The following is a 17295-nucleotide window of genomic DNA, read 5'->3' as shown; positions in this document are numbered from 1 at the left end:
ATATCCTCATGTGCAGTTATACCAGCCAGACAGCTCTTCTATGCTGGGGTTCCTGTGCTGTTCTGTGGAACACACAAAAGCAGGATGCTCTCAGCGATCACCTCCTCAGCAGTAAACCCATGGCTACAGGGAAACTCCCTGTCTCCTGGGTGAATGCTTTATACTTGCTTGCATGTAACGTGAAAGAGCAGGTTTCTGTCAGCACTGCCATGGTGAAAAGAAGGTAGTTGAAGCTGTCATTAAAAATCTGTTTGGGGTGGCTGTATGGGTGGAAGTTTGCACAATGGGAACTTGACAGGGATGCGTGATGGGAATAAGAGACACTGAGAGAGGTAGGATAAGATGAAACGAAATCTGCACAACAACATTAAATATCTAATTATAAAGGACTGCTGTGTAAGCACACTGTGAAAGAGTAAGCACACTGACCTTGCCCAGCTTACTTGGATGTGTGCTGTCTTTTTGGGGCCTGACCTTTGGGGAAGCTGCCCCAGGCACACACAGTCATATTGCCAAGAGCCAAAAGAGCCTTCCATAAAGAGAGAACAGGGAAAATGGAGTCTTCTCTACTCTCTCCTCCAGCTTCACCCCACCATCATTTGGTCTCAAGCAGTTTAGTGCTTTACAGTTTTGTCAATGAAGCTTGATGTCTGCCTGGCATGTTATCAGCCCAGTAACAGTCCAGATTAAACAGTGCATCTCTCTCCTCCTGGAGCATATCACAGGAAGAAGGCCAGCAGCCCACCTCATGCCATCCCATCTGAGGGAGTTCCTGCAGCTGGAAAGAAATTCACTATTTTCCTCAATGATTTATCACCTCAGGTCAGTGCAGTAGGCAGTGCCAAAGACAAAAACTCTTCCTCTCTATTTCCAGGCTCATGAAAGTGACTCAGGGACTGCTTGAGAGTTAATTTAAAGATGTGCTCTCCAGGATGAGTTTTAAAGCTGACTCAGAGGCTGATGGTTCCACAATACTCCACACAGATTTATGATAGCTGGAAGCGAACACCACAGCTGCATTCAACCAATGCCAATTTACAGTCTTCAGGGCATTTCCCAGAGCAAAAAGACTTGTGCATAGAGAGTTAAAAATTATGCCGTATGTTCTGTGTATTTATAAGGTGCAGGAGTAAATACTCTACCGTGGTACCTCACATCTGTAAAGAGAGGACTGTGAAAAATGAAGGCAGATAATTTCTGTATTGGGAGGCACCAGCCTTCCATGGCAATTCTCAGCTAAGCATGAAGACCAGGAAAGCCGAGTGCTGGGAAGATTAAAAACTTCTTTTCCTGAGGTGTTAAATTTACAAGAAAGTGTGAGAACAACTACAGAGGTGCCAAGAATACCAGTGACGCATTGAATGGGGGTATTACTATTGTTCCTGTTCTGAAAGGAGGAACAGACAAAGGGATGGGTTTCATCTTTTTGAGTGAAGCACATTTCTCAGTGTCAGTTAAAACCAATTCTTTTCACTGCTAATACACAGTGCCACAGCAGAGGAGAGCTGCAGGTTAATGCTGCACATTAGCTATCATTTCAGTTTCATTAGTAAAAAGTATCTATCTCCAGTCTGACCAAGATCCTCCTCTTCAGGGTGGTTCATCACACCTCCATGTGTAAAGACAATGCCAAATGTATCTGCTATCAATATTATATAACCTGCTCCAGTGATCACAGCACAATCAGACTACCTCTCAGTCAAGGACCTCAGTCAAAGTGCTCAGAGAATAAAGAAGCAAGACAGATGCTGCTGTTGAGAATTTTTCATAAGAATCATAAAAGGTAAGGGGGAAAAGTTACTGGTTTTCTTCGGCATTAACACTTTTCAAATGGCATGTTCTATTTGTTTCAATGTCAGCTCAAAGTAGACCTTGGAAACGAAGCCCCAGTCTTGGGGAAGGCAGTAGAACTTTTTCCTTCTGATTTCAGGGAGGTTTTACAGCTTGCTGGGGATTTTTTCCTCAAACTCCAAGAGTGGGCTCTTTTGTTGTTTAAGAATTTTAGGTTAGATGAAGCAGGCCAAGAACGACCTCAGGCTGTGGCAAAACTTGAATATAATGTTGTTACCTTTAACTCTTCCCTTGTCTCAGCTCCATAATAATATAATGCTGCTGTTGATAAATACTAAGGGTGGCCTCCAGCATACACTGAGCAAGATAAAAGGGATTTCCTTGCTTTGAAATAATGTAATGGATATAGTGAAGAAAGAAATCAGAGAACAACCTCTAACATAATCTAATAAAAAGAAGTTTTCATAAACTATGTGTCTTCTTCAGATTTCCTACTACAAAACACTTTTAAAACTTCCAGATCCACCATTATCAAACTTTAGAGTCAGAATTGTCAGCACAGAAACATTAGGAGGCTCACTTCTGAGTACTGAAAATGGCATTTACAGGAATGAGGGACCTGAACTGGATGTAGGCATTTTAGAACATGCCTTGGTGCTCATGAGACAAAATTCATTATCTATTTTGGCATGTAGTTGACCTGTGAATTGAATAGTAAGGATGTAGATGTCCACAAAAATGGTAACTGCAATGATACTTGGTTTCAAGGGGATCTATAATGAAAATGGTATTTACAAGTGGCCTTTATTTTATTTTCAAGGTCATGAAGTCCCTTTGTCTTCTTGTCCGTTTTTCCTCCCCCTCCTCAACCTCACCAAATATTTGAGTATTCTTCTTATAAATACAGAGGTATTTATAAGGATACAAATTAATACCCAGTGTGCCCTCAGAAGAACACAAGCAATTTCAGTAAACAAACATTTTTCTATTCGTCCTATCTAGCAATATGCTGCTGTTTGCAAACCCTTCTAACCCAAGACTCCAGTAGTATTGTTCGGACAAGCTTTCAATGTCCTTAAAGATACATCAATAGTATTGGTAGTCACAGTAGTCAGGAATGTCTGATGGACCCTGAAGAAAATACAGTTTTAAAATAGTATGCATCTTACCTGCTTATTCATAAGTATGTAGATAATGGGATTGCAAACAGTGCTGCTTTTTGCTAGGATGGAAGGTATGATGCTTGTAACTGGAGTCACAACACCTGGCTTACCAAATGTTGCAAGTAATGCTATAACCCCATATGGAATCCAGCACACCAGATAACAAATAACTGTAGTGATCACCATGAACAGGACGTGGTATTCTCTTTTGCGGGCAGCATTCTTGTGGGTTTTTCCAACCTAGGGAAAGGTGAAAAAAGATAAAATTTAACAAGCAGAGCTGTTGGATTGACTGTGTTAACAACCTGGGACTATTGGTCATGGATCAGCAATAACAATCAACACTGTAGTTCTAGAAGCAAAACAAACCCAAACCCAAAATTGATTGAATGCAGTGAAAAGACTTTCTTCATCTCCATTAGGCACTAGGGGAAGCTCTGCAGAGACCACACTGCATGCCAGAATAAACCAGAGTCCCAGTGGAGGTTGGAGCAAATGCAGAAAGGTGACAAAGTTAGCATCTAGTCCTTAACAATATTAGGTCACCAGCAGTTGCTTTTAAGGTATGGAATTTTGTGTGAATGTACCATGTTTTCATTCAAGTTGTTCCAGTACACAGAACTTTCTTGAGACGAAGAAGCTTTACATAGCACATCTGAACCACCAAAAGTATTCTCTGTTAAGGGTGTGGAAATAGCAGAGCAATGCTAGGCCTCTGCTTAGTGTCTCTGTCCTTGGATGTTTCCAAGACTAGATAAAGCCCCAACTGGCCTGGCATAGTGTTAGTCATGGTCATGCTTGAAGTGGGACACTAGAGAAGCCTTGCTGACTCACTTGATGAAGTTTTAAGTGGTAGGATTCATTTCTTCTAGAATATTTCTTCCAGGTACTTAACCATTTTGATAAAAGGGCTTCACTCCTGCTAATGATCAGAAACAGGTGTTTGTGCTCTTAAAAAAGTGTGCTGAATGCAGATGACGTTCATTGGGTTTTTTGGGGAAATGGAGTAGAATTGGTTAAACAGGAAAAGCAGATGTAAAGGAGCAGTTTCAAAGGGATGGTACAAGAGTCTGTCTTGTTACCATGAATTTGCCAGTATTTACAGTGTATGGGCAAGTCCAACTCTGCTGTGGAAGTATTTATAATCTCTGCTTCAAAATGTACTCTCCTTTAATCTGTTCTGGACTGAAGCATCATGCCCTTTGGGAGTCTAGAGTTCTAAGATAAAGCTTTAATATTAAAATAACAGCCAACTTTTATCTTTAAGCCTTGGTGTGAATACATTTTTCTGTAGACAACTACAGAATGCTCTTCCAGTGTTTGGGCAGCTGAGTGCATTGGCGGTAACAATGAGGAACAAGCTCATTCCCTAAAAATCAAAAACAAGCTCTGCAAGGAAGTTAATTTTAGAGACTCTCTCTGCTGAGTTTAGATGGAGCCTCAGCACACTGGTCTCCTGAGGTTATGGTTTACTCAGCTTTACTGCAGCAAACCCAGACATGCCAGCAGGACTTCAGGAGCTATTCAAATGTTTAAACTATATTGATTGAGCCTTGTACTCAGCCGAACCTAATTTATGTCCACTTTGTCTTTTTGACTCTTGAATGCAGCACTTGAGAGTAAACTGTACCCAAGGGAATTAAGCCCATGTAAAACTACAAACATAAATAAGCAAAAAAGCAGCTCTGTGTAATTGAACACATCCAAACTTTACCTAATCAAATGAAAAAAAAAATAAAGTTTTAAATCAATAGGTTTAAACTGATGCAGGTAAATGAATAGAGCCCAGTTAAAGGTGGAAGCTACCAACCATCCCAGTCAAATGTAATTTGCTGTTACATGACACATACCTTGCACATGCCAAGGAAATAGTCAGAGCTTTTCCTAGCTCTTTGTAGTGTGAATTTTTTTGCATAACATATGTGTTTATGTATCAGATTGTGAGTTAAACACATAATAGTGACTGTATAATGTACATATGAAGGCAAAGTAATATGGTTACAGTTTCTTTTAGTTCATTATGACTCTAGGCTTCTAGAGTGCTTGGTTCTATTTGGAGTTCCAGTGGAAATGTTCCTGTAAATAAAACACACACAAATTTAGTCTGCACAAAATTAGTAAGTATCTTTCCTGTCTAGTTTTTAATGATTTTCTGCAAAAAGGCAATTACAAAATAAATTCGATCCTTTCTGAAAAGACTCGGGGCTATTTTTTTTATAAGAATGCAACCTGTTCATTCCATAATTCAGCTCGAAAAAAGGATAAATAATAGATAATGGTCCAATCCTGTATTGCTTATTTGAACTAAATTTTTCATGACTAATGGTAAATTTCTCTGACTGATGAATCCAGGATCCCATGTGAGCTGCAGCTAGGCTACAAATTAAATATTAACCAAGGAATGCAAAGCCCCAGTTAGCCATGGCATCCACAGATGAAGATCTTCAATAAACATGGAGGGATCAGGCAACAGGTTTTTGCTCCATGTTTAGATATGTGTCCTGAAGAGTTTGCAAGAATTTACCCTCTGCACAGACAAAATAGAGACCATAAGCAGAGGAAGGAAAGATGTCTAAAACTAGAGTGACTATGGACATGATTCTGGCATGTGTCCTTCCACTTTCACGTCCTTAGCTCATTTCCTTAGGAAGGGAAGTTTTGAAATCATGTACCATATTTATCCACACACTCTTGGTTTCATTGCCTTCGCAGTTTTGCAGCCTACCTTTAGAAGGTGTTATCTTTAAAAATTGTCTGTTTATAGGTGCTGGATGGCCTCCAGCAAAGTATAACTCAGGTTCATGGAACCTACAGAAAGATTACACTTCTTCAGGTGAAAAAGCAGTAGACGTTTTAACATTAAAATAATTTTGTTATTTTAAAACTACTGGACAATTTAATGCAATTGCTACACTGTATTTTCAGTAGTCAAATGGAAATGGCTCCCTGGATATCCAGCTGACAGCAGAGTATCAGATAGTGATGAGAAAAAATAGATTCAAATAATATTCTAGAATAGCTGAGCTTATAAATCTCTGTCTAAAAGTGAACATACAGGGTATATATAATAGAAAGTTAAAATACTTAGAAGATCTAAACCACATTTTAAAATGGCACAAGAAATACTGGCCAATTGGGATCAGATTATACTTATGTAGGATGGCCAGAAAAAACTTGTTTGCTGTAAACAGCTGTTTTCTCTGGGACAAAGATCATCTCCTGCCAAATTTGGCAGTATAAATGTTGGGAAACCACTGTATTTAAAGAAAAGAAGGTTGGGGGATTGGTTGTTGAGGGACTTTAATGAGAAAATAGTGTTTCTCTCCTACTTTCATCCTGGGAAGTAGAAGAAATGTTTTGGTTTTTCAGAACTCAGCTGGAGGCAGCGACAGGCAAGCTTGTCTAATCTCAGGCACTGACCATTATAGTGGCACAATTAGCTCTGGTCTGGATCTGCCCTGTAGCCATGCTGCATCTCACATATACTCAACACTTTCTTCGAGTCAATCTGGCACACAAGACACCACTACTTAGATGACTAGGGCAGCATGCTGAGCATGTACATTAGATGTGACAGGCCACAGAGCATGGGAGAAGCCACGGTGGCATTCAGTGAGGAGGCTGGCACGGTAGAAGTGTCCTCAGAAGGAGCCCAAGTGACACATTGATTGGTTGACCTCAAAAGCTGCATCCACATCTGACAAGAGGTAGCAGATATATCACTCACCAAGTGATGGGCTGCATTGCTATTTCAGGTTTTGGAAAAGATGAAACTGGGGAGCTCTGAGCAGAGCATATAAAATTTCAACAGCACTGGTCAAAGTCTGGAGCAGTCACAAACCAAAGAAAAGAGGAGCTTACAATATGGATATGGAGAGGGTTAGTAAAAAGATGCAAAGAGTTCTGCTGTAACTTTGGAGATTGTTAGGTTGGAGATTCAAGAAAAGGATTCAAAATATCTGCTGTGACAGGTATTCTGCAAGGAGACACAACAGCCTCAAACCGGATGCAGGCAAATATGTGGGCCTGTCACAACAAGGACCCGGAGAAAAGGCATGACCTAGAGGAAGCTTGACTTCCTCTAAGGAGAACAGGTCTGTTCTCTCCTTAAAGAGAAAAGATAATGGGTCTGCCCTTGCAGAAGACAAGTAAACCTTCCAAACATATAAACACTATTTTACAATAGTAGGGAAGATAATAATAGGACTATGTGCCATAGGAAATGATTTTAAGGTAACAGGTTCTGGTTACCCAATTTAGGCTTTGCAGGTGTCAGTCCAGACCTCATCACTGTCCATGTCAACTGGTTCAGTCAGCCTGTTCCTGGAGGGAGCAGCCAGATGGCAACAACAGCTGAATCCATGGGGTTTTGTCAGGCTAAACAATGGGGCTTTCCAGCCCAGACAAAAGAAGACAGCAGCTACCTGCCTCTGGTCAGAGATTTACTGCTTTAAATGTTTTTCTTAGCCATCACACAATTTCATATGGAGAAGAGCCCTGAGCAGTGCCTTGCCTAAGGGAACATCCTGCCCCTTCCTGTGCTCCAGAGTCAAAAGTTTGACCTACTGCAGCCCCTTGCTGGCTCTCTCTGGATCTACCTGGGCATGACTTTTGGGAAAAAGAGAATAGTGGTGGCACTTCATCTACTTAGAAGAAGGCACAGGTGCCAGGAAAGACCTGAAGGATGGCTGTGTATAGAGGTTGTGAGGCAACTGCGAGGCCCACAGTATCAGAGGCACAAATCCAGTCAGTCCAAAATATTCCCATCATCCATGGGCAAACTGGGTTTTTTTATATATGTAAGGCAAGGGAGATGGGCCAAAGTTATGGGTTAAGAAGGGGAGGCTTCAGCATTGAACATCTAAGCTGACTGTTTCAAATTCCCCTGTGTTTTCTTTTTCACATTTACCATCGTCTCTCCTCCTTAATTAACATAGCTATGTGCTTTTTCTCATAAAGCATTTCCTTCCTATTTTAACTGCACCCATTTTCAGCTGTGAACATCTTGAAAGGTTACGAAGGATATATGGAATCCCATCCATCTAACCACTAGATGGAGAGACTATGCACCATCCAGAGCCACTTCAAGCAGGGAACATGTACATCACAACATCTTAGAAATCAAGGATCCTGTTTGCATGTTTTGTCCTTCAAGTCACTTTCTCTTTCTCCAACTATTTATTACAATAGAAAATTGTATCAGTTACTATATTCTGTGTACCTATTTACAGTGGATGCTGTAAACATCCTTTATGTAGCTCACTCTAAACAAGCAATGTGGAAACAGGGCACAAAGTGCTTTTCTCGTCACGGCTGATACATTATTCCTGGATCTGCATTTGTGTATCTTACACTCATATAAGCATGTTTACTTCACTACTTCAGAACTGCACAGTGAAGAAAAGACTATTTATGAGCAGCAGTGTTTGTTGCCACCAGCATCTTTCAGTATCGGCTGTAAGTGCTTGTTTTGACATGATCAAGTATTCGACAGTACTACCAAAATCAGACACAAATAAAATATTCATAATCATCGGAGGGAAGTCTGCCAATCTTTGAACATTTAGTCTACTACCACTTCTTGAAATGAACAGAAGGGATCTAGACTTTTTATGCAAAAGCTGCAGTAGAGGAAAAAGCTGGAAAAAGATCATCTTCTATCATGAACCAGTCAACTCTCTGTTGCATTTCTAAAAGAAGAAAATCAGATATGGTCTCCATTCATCCGTGTGAATAAACCTCTGCTAAACCTTGCAGTCAGACTAAGCAGTGACTGAAACATCAGTTATAATGAGCTTTCTTTTCTCCCATCTCTGTGGATTCTGTCCTCAAGCAAAAACAAGGAAAAAAGGAGAAAAAAACCCCCACACCTCCAAGGCATGTAAAGTTCTAAAAAGCTGTAGGAAACAGACACTTCAAGTAATCTATTTCTCAGTGTGAGCTACCCCAGAACCAGTACTGTACAGATTAATAATAAGGGGGATGAAATACTTTGTTGTTTAAAATAGGCAATCCTGGAAAAAGAGGGCTCGCTGGCATAAAAAATAAATGCCTCCTTTGTTAGCAGTTAGGTGGCTAAGCTCAAAAGAAATGAACGCTGAGGAGATGTATTGTCCTGTGGAAATGGAGAGCAAACAGAAACATCTGTTTTGGGTCACCTTAGAATTCAATGGGCCTTGCCTCTACAAAGCATTTACACTTATATGTTCAGTGAGCAAACTGAGATTTAAGCACGCACATGAGCATTTTGCTCAGCTGGAGCCACATAATGAGTTAATAGCAACAAATACAGAAGGCAGAAGCCATAAAACCACACGAGGGGCCATATAGCTAATAATTTTAATGTCACTGTTAAGGGTAGGAATTTAAGTCCACAGGAAGGATATTTTATCAACTGAAGACTGATTTTATTGCAATTTTTTGTTATTGAAATGGAAATTAGCTGCCTTAATGCCTCAAGGTGAAGTGATGCTTTAAATACGAAATTCATTGCTTTAAACATTGCCCTTAAAGCATAACTGCTATTGCTGCTAAAATCAGCGAAATTCTATTGTGGGCTTAAGGAACACTATAATCCTCTTAGATGCAGGATTCGTTTTTCAATTCTAAAGGGGTTTTAGCAGCAATTTGACTAACACAGTGAACATAATCCCATATATTAAACAAGGAGCTCATGGTGTCACTCCTGTCATTGATAATTAATATTTTATCCTGACCTTCTTTACTCACTGTGTATTTTCTAGCATCAGTGCTCATGAGAAGATTAAAGGTGTATGTGCCAGCTATCATTTGGTTTGCATTAACAGTTTTGTTTTAGAAAGAGAAGTCCATTAGACACTCCTACAAGCATCATCAAAGTCCAACTCTTGCCCTTGTACAGGACAGCTCTAATAATCACACCATGTGAGGGACAGCATTATCCAAACACTAAGATTTGGATGTTCAACAAGTCTAAGTGCCAGGGGCTGGCACGGGCTGGGGAAATCCCCAAAATTACTCCAGACTGGGAAAAGTCATTGAGCCCATCCCTGCAGAAAAGGAATTCAGGGTTCTCATGGATGAAAAGCTGGATGTGAGCTGGCAATGTGTGTTTGCAGCCCAGAAGGCCCAAATGCATCCTGGGCTGCATCAAAAGAGGAGTGGACTGCAGGTTGAGGGAGGTGATTTTCCTCCTCTACACTGCTCTCATGAGAGCCCACCTGGAGTACTGCATCCAGCTCTGGAGTCCTTAACACAAGGAAGATGTGAACCTGTATTATAGTATTGCTACATGTGTTGCTGCTCTGCAACACAACTTGCTATTATAAAGATGGAAGGTGCTGAGATTTCTTTCAGGAAATGAAGCCAGTAATTTAGTTTAACATTCATCTTCTTGAAAAGCTTGCCAACAAATGATATTTTTAACCAGTAATTTAATAACTAACTTCTGGTTTGGGTTAGGTTTTTTGTTGTTGTTGTTTTAAAACCTTTTGCAATGGCATTGACTGACTGAACAGCCCATCTGACAATAAGGGAAAGGAAAAATGGAAGAAAAAAGAAATTAAAGCTGACTTTGGTGTATTTTGCATTGAAGAATTTCTGAAGCAGGAAGGGAAAATGCCAGACCTTAATTCCTTCTTGGCTTCTGTGTTCTTTCTTCCACAGACAGCAAAATGTAGAATGTGTATATGCAACATCAGTAATAAAGTTGAACTCTTCAACAACAGATGAACTGACAGGTGTAAAATCTCTTTCCAGTTTTCTTTCTAGGCTACCTTCTGCTAAACAACATATGCTACCATCTACATAGGAAATGGACTGCATGCTTTCCTGCACCTAAAGGAAAAATGTTTTCAATCAAAGCTGACAAAAAATAACATTTTGAAATATGTATATATATATATATTTGTATTTATGGAAAAATATATACACACCACACACTATATATTTTAAAAATATATATATACACATTTTACACACACACACACACACACATACACACATTCCCATAATTATGTGAAAATTTTTACACCAGAGTCATCCAAATTTGGAGAGGAAAGTTAGGAAAAAGCAAGTTATGATGCAAGTATTACTCACCACCCTCTTTGCCTCATGAATTAAACTAACCACAATCTTTTCTACTCTAAATATGAAGACTTTCTCTGAATCTGAGGCATGAAAAAAAAAAAAAAAGGTGTCAGGGTAATGTTTTCCCTGAAAATGGAGCTTTGCTATTCCCCTAGGTCCATTTTTGCAGGTATGTAAGCTCTCACTTACAATTAGTGCTACTTTTCTCCAGGCTAGCATATGTGTGTGAGAATTCGAGCTTTGCTTTCCACTGGATTGATAGCTGAACTCCTTCCAGTGAAATCAGATGATAAAATCTCTCAGGTATCATCACTCTTTCAGTACCTAACCACAATTACCCTTCCTCCTGGAAAGATGTCAGGCTTTCCCAGATTTTACTGAGGGATCCCCTCCCACTTTCCTGAAAATTTCTGCTGACATAAAGCAAGGAATCATTAAGGACATGTGAGTAGGGCTTTGACATGCAGTTATTTATATTTAAATAAGCCTAATAGATGTGCTTGGATCTGCCTGTCAAATCCTATAGACCCTACAAAAAATTTAAATACGAAGTGTTTTCAAAGCTCTCATCTAATTGACATCTTTAAAAATATAGGAACTATGCCAAAAATAGCCTGAAAATGTTCTCCTCCAGATTCTTTCCCTCAAATTCTTGTACACATACCATGGTATCGGTGTATTCCAAAAAACCAAAACAAAACTAACCCAACCCTGTGAAGTCTGCAAGCCTTTGGTTAATCTCCTCTCAGCACAACCCTTGATACCCTCCTGATTTTAATCCCACTCTACAGTATATAATCCTTTTTTCATCACAGAATGACAAACTGGACACAGCTAAGTTAGACAACTTAAATTTAACCAATAAGACTGAAGTTCAGGTGTACACACTTTTTTTTCCTTGGGAGAGGTGTACCCAGGATTGTGTTGCACCTGAAGAAGTTAGGTCTCTCTAGCCCTCATTTTGATAGGCCAGAGAGGGCGAGCAAGGGGGAGTTGGTTTGGTGAATTGTACCTAGCCTGGTGTTCATAAACATTCATTTACCTTTGCAAACAGAAAAGGAATATAAATTCCTTTCCTGTAGCTTGTGGATTAAACACAGTCCTTTATAAATTATATATAATTTTAAGACTTTCAGTTAGGAAACATAAATGGTTGTGAAGTTTCATATTTTGGTTTAGATTACTAAAAAGGCAAGATAAGCAGAAACTGAAGAGTTTGTTACAATTTTATGAGTTTGATACGTCAGGTCCATCTTTGACTGTGCAGCAGTTTCTGCTTGTGATTAAACACAAAATAATCCAGGACTAAAGTAGACTGATGCCAGTAATAAATACTCCATAATCCTCTGCACAAACTCTCTACCCATGAGGTGGGTGATGGGTGCAGAGTGTCTCCAGAACATGGTGTGCAAATACAAAACAGTCCTCCTGCCTGCCAGGTGAACCTAAGATGTAAGCACAGGGACAGCATGGTGAGAAGGCACTGGGATTTTAGGAGTTAGGGTTATGCAGTACATTACAAACATTTCTCTGCATCTGGTCAGTTTGCAAAAGCTGAGACTATATTGGATATATACATACATATATATATATATATTACATATTTAGTTTCATTAAACAAGTTTATTACTAATACAGATAGTACAGGTACAACACATATGGCAAAGCAGTTTTCAGTTCTTTATTATCAATCACAAAGAGGCTCCTACATGAATAATACAACTCTGAGGTTTTTAAAAAACACTTTTTAATAAATTACTGATTGTTTCTGTCTTGTGAGTCCAGAGCTGTATCATCAGTGGCTACTGGAAATAACCAGAGCATGAGGTACTTCAGCTGACTTTTAGATTTACTTAGAATAAGTACAGTTAATAAAAAACAAAACAAAAACAAACCAACAACAAAATTCCTTTTTCTTTTTAAAAGTTTCTTTCCTGCCCCCACAAAAAAAATTTTAAAAGAAGTTATACTGGAGTTGGGGTATTCACAGCATTAGATCAAAATTTGACATTAGAAGGTGAAGACAGTATAAAAGATTCTAAGAAAAAGATCAGGGAATGGGTAAGAAAGGAATAAATAATTAGACATGGAGTAAGTAACATATATTCTCTAGTGTATAATATGTGGCCCTTTCTACTGATTTGTCCACAGAGATTTTTCTAGTCTGGTGCTACAAGCTCTGCCTTTTGTGATGCTGCCTTTCCCATTGGCTCTTGCACCCTTTTGGGAGAACAATCATCACAGGTTCAGCCTGGGAACACCTACTCTGTCTACCCCTCTAACACTACCTTAAGGATCACCTCAAAGCAGTATTCCTCTTCACATCAGGGCCCAACAAAAAAGGGAAAGTAGTGGGCTTGCTCAACCTCTCGGTTGGACTGAACACACTCTGCCAGAAAGGTTCTTTAAAGAGGGGGCCATCATGTTCACTGTTGGCAGCCAGACATTGCTTCACATGGAAACAAGATGTAGGAAACTGCATGGGAGCGGCTCCTCCAAGCCTGCAGCACTCGGAATCATCATGCCTTCAGAAACACAATATGGAGCTATTTGCAGAGATTCATAAACTTCATTTTTAGGAACCTTTTATAGGATATTTAAGACATGCCATACCCAAAAGTGACAGAAGAAAACCAGGTGTAAATAATGGGAAAGACTTTGAAGGTGTCAGATATAGCATAAGGCAGCTGGTGGGCAGCAATATGACATTTCGAGAAACAGACTAGAAGAACAAGTCCCAGAGTACCCAGTCTAAAAGAATTGACCAGAGTTTATCCATGCCCAGTACTTTGAGAGGTGTGAGACCCAGCATTTATATGTTCTGACCATAGCTTTGTGATATGCAGTATGACATGGGTAAAAACACGATATGACTCCTACATAATATAGAAAAGATGGACAGTTGTGTTTTAAGTACTATTCCTTGTTAGAATTTTGAACAAATCTAGCAAAAATAAGATGCTTTCTTTTATAGCTCAAAACATATTAATTTTCCAAATGCTTACAACTCAAACGGATGAGCTTGTTGAGAGACTTCCAATTTCTACCCCCTGTATCATCTCTGATGGAAGACTGTGGATCTGTGGAAGCAATGATGCTTGAAAACTTGTAAGTTCTACATACGTATGGCTGAGGGAGGGATATAAATGCCATTTTCTCTTTATTTCAGCTTTAAACAAAATCATGGCCTAAAGTGAAGCCATCTAGATGTCTTCCCTGCAGAGTCAGCATCATCATTACAAAATAGAGGAAAGGAGTATAAAAAACCAGATATATGTACAGGGCTTTTTTAGTAAAATGTCTCTGAATTATACTTTTACCAGCATACATGATTGTTCAACTCCAGATTAAACCAATTCTTTTCCTTTGTCTGTCTTCTGAAGCTGGACATAATATTTGAAAAGAAAAGGAAGTACGTGTTTTCTAATGCAACAGAAACACCGAAATATGCATCCCAAAGTATAATAAACATGCCATAAAATATTCTCTAAATGAAAACAAATGCCAAATGTGACAGAGTCAGCAAAGTTTTGGGTTATAGCTGTTGTTACATATTCACAAATCTGTCATTCTGAAAGTTTATATTACTTTGTCAGATGCACATTAAAATAAATAGCAGCTGGTGGAGACAAAGGACTGAAAGTTCTCTGCTTTCCTACCATTTCATTTTCATGTCATAAACTACTCTAGTACTGTGCATTTCTTGCTATGTGATGAAGTGGTTTTACTATCTTTGTAAATAAATATTAGGAATTCCATGAATTTTAATGCACTTAAAATCTTACAGCCAGAGGGCTGAAAGGATTCTCAAGGGATTTAGTGATGCCCATCATTCCCCCTTCCCCAGTATGCACTACATGCAGGACAAATACTCCTCAATCAGCCTGAGAGTTACTGTCTGATAGAAAGATATTTTGTATCCTTGAACAACCTGCTCTATGATTTCAACACTTACATCCTTACAAACCTTTTTGTACCATCTGATCTAGACCTTCATTTCTAGAAATTGTTTCCTTGTGTCTTTCCATTAGTGTAAGGGTATGCAAGCATGATGAGTCACAACTGCTTCTCTTTAGTAGCAGTGTTTTTATGCTTAAAATATGTTCACATACCTGTTCTCAAAATTTGCATATCTTGACTTAACAAAAGCAGAAGAGAGAACAGAGCACAACCAAGGTCAGGTGTTCCACACCTCTGCTCACCTGTCCCACAATAAGTTCTGTTTAAAAAGGTATCGTGTTCCCAAACTCACAAATTGTGTGGGACTCACTACTCAAATTGGATCCTTTAGACTGTACTGATTCCCAACCTATGTTTATTTATCTTGTTTGATTCCTCATACAAGAAAAAGAGAATGCTGGGCTTGCATTGACCAATCCTGCACTTGCATTGAGCACTGCTGATGTTCACTGACTTTTAATTATATATAAATATCATTAATGAAAATGCTGAAAGCACTTGACAAATCTCCATGAATGGGCACCTTACAGGGAATCCTCTCGGACAGTATCTTCCTAGTTGCTAAGGGCACATCATGTGTCAAGAACTTGAGTTGTATCACGACTACAGTTTCCCTTTTATCCACTAGACCAGGTTACCTGTCAAAATGTGAGCACAGTTAATTCTGGCCAACTCTTAAGCAAATTATGTTGGCAGTTCTGATTCAGAATATTCAACTACAAAGACTTCAAAGCCTTTTTTAGAGTAGTGAGAGAAAGAAAAAACTTCAAAAAGGAAAAAAAAACCCTCTACCTCCCATTTGACGTCGCTGAACTATGACTTAATGGAGTTTCCATGGAAAGGAGGTAGTTGGAAACGTCCAGGTAATGTATCTTTGGGAAACAAAACTCCTTGGCTGATGTTTCTGTAGTAAATGACCAGACTGATGGATAGAAAAGAAGGTTTTTCTCTTATAAATCCTACTAAGGACTAGTAGGCCACTACTAAGCCTATTAACGCTGAGTAAATGTTAAAATTGCCCATAGCACAGAGCATTCACCTGAGAAGTGGGGACCTACTGAATATTTCCAGCTGACTTTGCAACAGGCCACCAATGGTCTTCACTGAAATGAAGTTCACCAAGTTTGCTTAAAGGCAGGTCAGTGATTTTTATAGAGTCACTATCATCACTTAGGGAAGAAGTGGCAGTTTTATAGCACTAATAACCCAGCTGGCATCCTACTGGCATTTCTAGGAGAAAGCCAGGCATTTGTAAAAGTGATGAGCTGTGTTAACTTCACCAGACTTAGATAAATCCTTGTCGTTTCTCTGCAGAAAGAGCACAATACAGATAGTGCTGACACACAATTGTAAAGTATACTGATGCTGAATTATACTGTTGATATAGTATAGGAAGAGAAATAGATTACACATTAAAAATAAAATGTGCAACTTTGCAAAACTTGGTTAGTTGGCAAGCTTCATTTCATTTTTATTTGTGAACTGTAATCACATATAAAGTAAAACACATATTCCTGATAGGTATACTTACTTTGGAAGAAAACAGTGAAAAACACCAATAGCCCATCAAGTTATGTTTGCTTTGATACTACTACTTCTTTTGAATCCTGACAGCTCTGAGTCTGTAAAAAGTATTATTATAGCAAAGAAACAATTTCAGTAAGAAAAAGACCAAAATAACCTCTTACAAGATGATTAGGATACAAGTTATCTGGGTTTGTAATTTTACTTCTAAATAATATTGGCTTTCCCTGAAATTTGTTTCTCATTTGTTGAAGGGGAGTAGTACAGCAGGCACAGTATTATATTGTTGTTACTCTGCTGCTGTACAAAAGATAGCACTTTTATAAATGATTTCTTCAGGTAGCACAGATTTCTAGGTTATAGGGGAACATGATGAATACAGTACTTATGACAACTGAAAACAATCAATACAGTTCCAGATTTTGTATCCAAGCAGAAAAATCGCTAGCACTCTGTAATGGTTCATTTGAGCTACTTGCCATATATTCTCACATACTCCAAGGGGGCAGACAAAGGTGCAGTAGAAGAAGGTCATGAATTAAAACTACATGGTGGCTATTCTTTAGTATATTTTAATATTTTTTGTGGTGATTAGAATCCTGAAAGAGTAAAGTGGCAGTGGAACAGATGGCAAACTGGTCTTCTGCCAGTGAGACCACTGACTGTGGCCAAGAAGGCATCAGTTCATACAGCTGCAGGTTTTGTTCAGGAGAAATGTAAGAGTAATCTAATATAGGGGTTCCACTAGAATGGTTCTTTCAGCAAACATGATCCGGTAGCTATACCTTAA

At 39.0% G+C, this 17295-nt stretch overlaps 1 protein-coding gene across 3 annotated transcripts in view; it reads right to left on the bottom strand.

The window, feature by feature from the left end:
* LOC103617607 (opsin-3) overlaps positions 1 to 17295 on the bottom strand; it is an 87487-nt gene that overhangs the window by 24280 nt on the left and 45912 nt on the right. For all 3 annotated transcript variants that reach the window (XM_017737082.1, XM_017737084.1, XM_017737083.1), the window contains exon 4: positions 2961 to 3194. In XM_017737082.1, coding sequence (XP_017592571.1) covers positions 2961 to 3194 — 234 coding nt within the window. The remainder of the gene's footprint in view (positions 1 to 2960; positions 3195 to 17295) is intronic.

This window comes from Corvus brachyrhynchos, unplaced genomic scaffold, assembly GCF_000691975.1.
Source record: "Corvus brachyrhynchos isolate BGI_N302 unplaced genomic scaffold, ASM69197v1 scaffold83, whole genome shotgun sequence".
NCBI classification, from domain to species: domain Eukaryota; kingdom Metazoa; phylum Chordata; class Aves; order Passeriformes; family Corvidae; genus Corvus; species Corvus brachyrhynchos.
The sequence above is the reverse complement of the archived record's forward strand: the minus strand, read 5'-3'. Positions and strand labels throughout refer to the sequence as shown.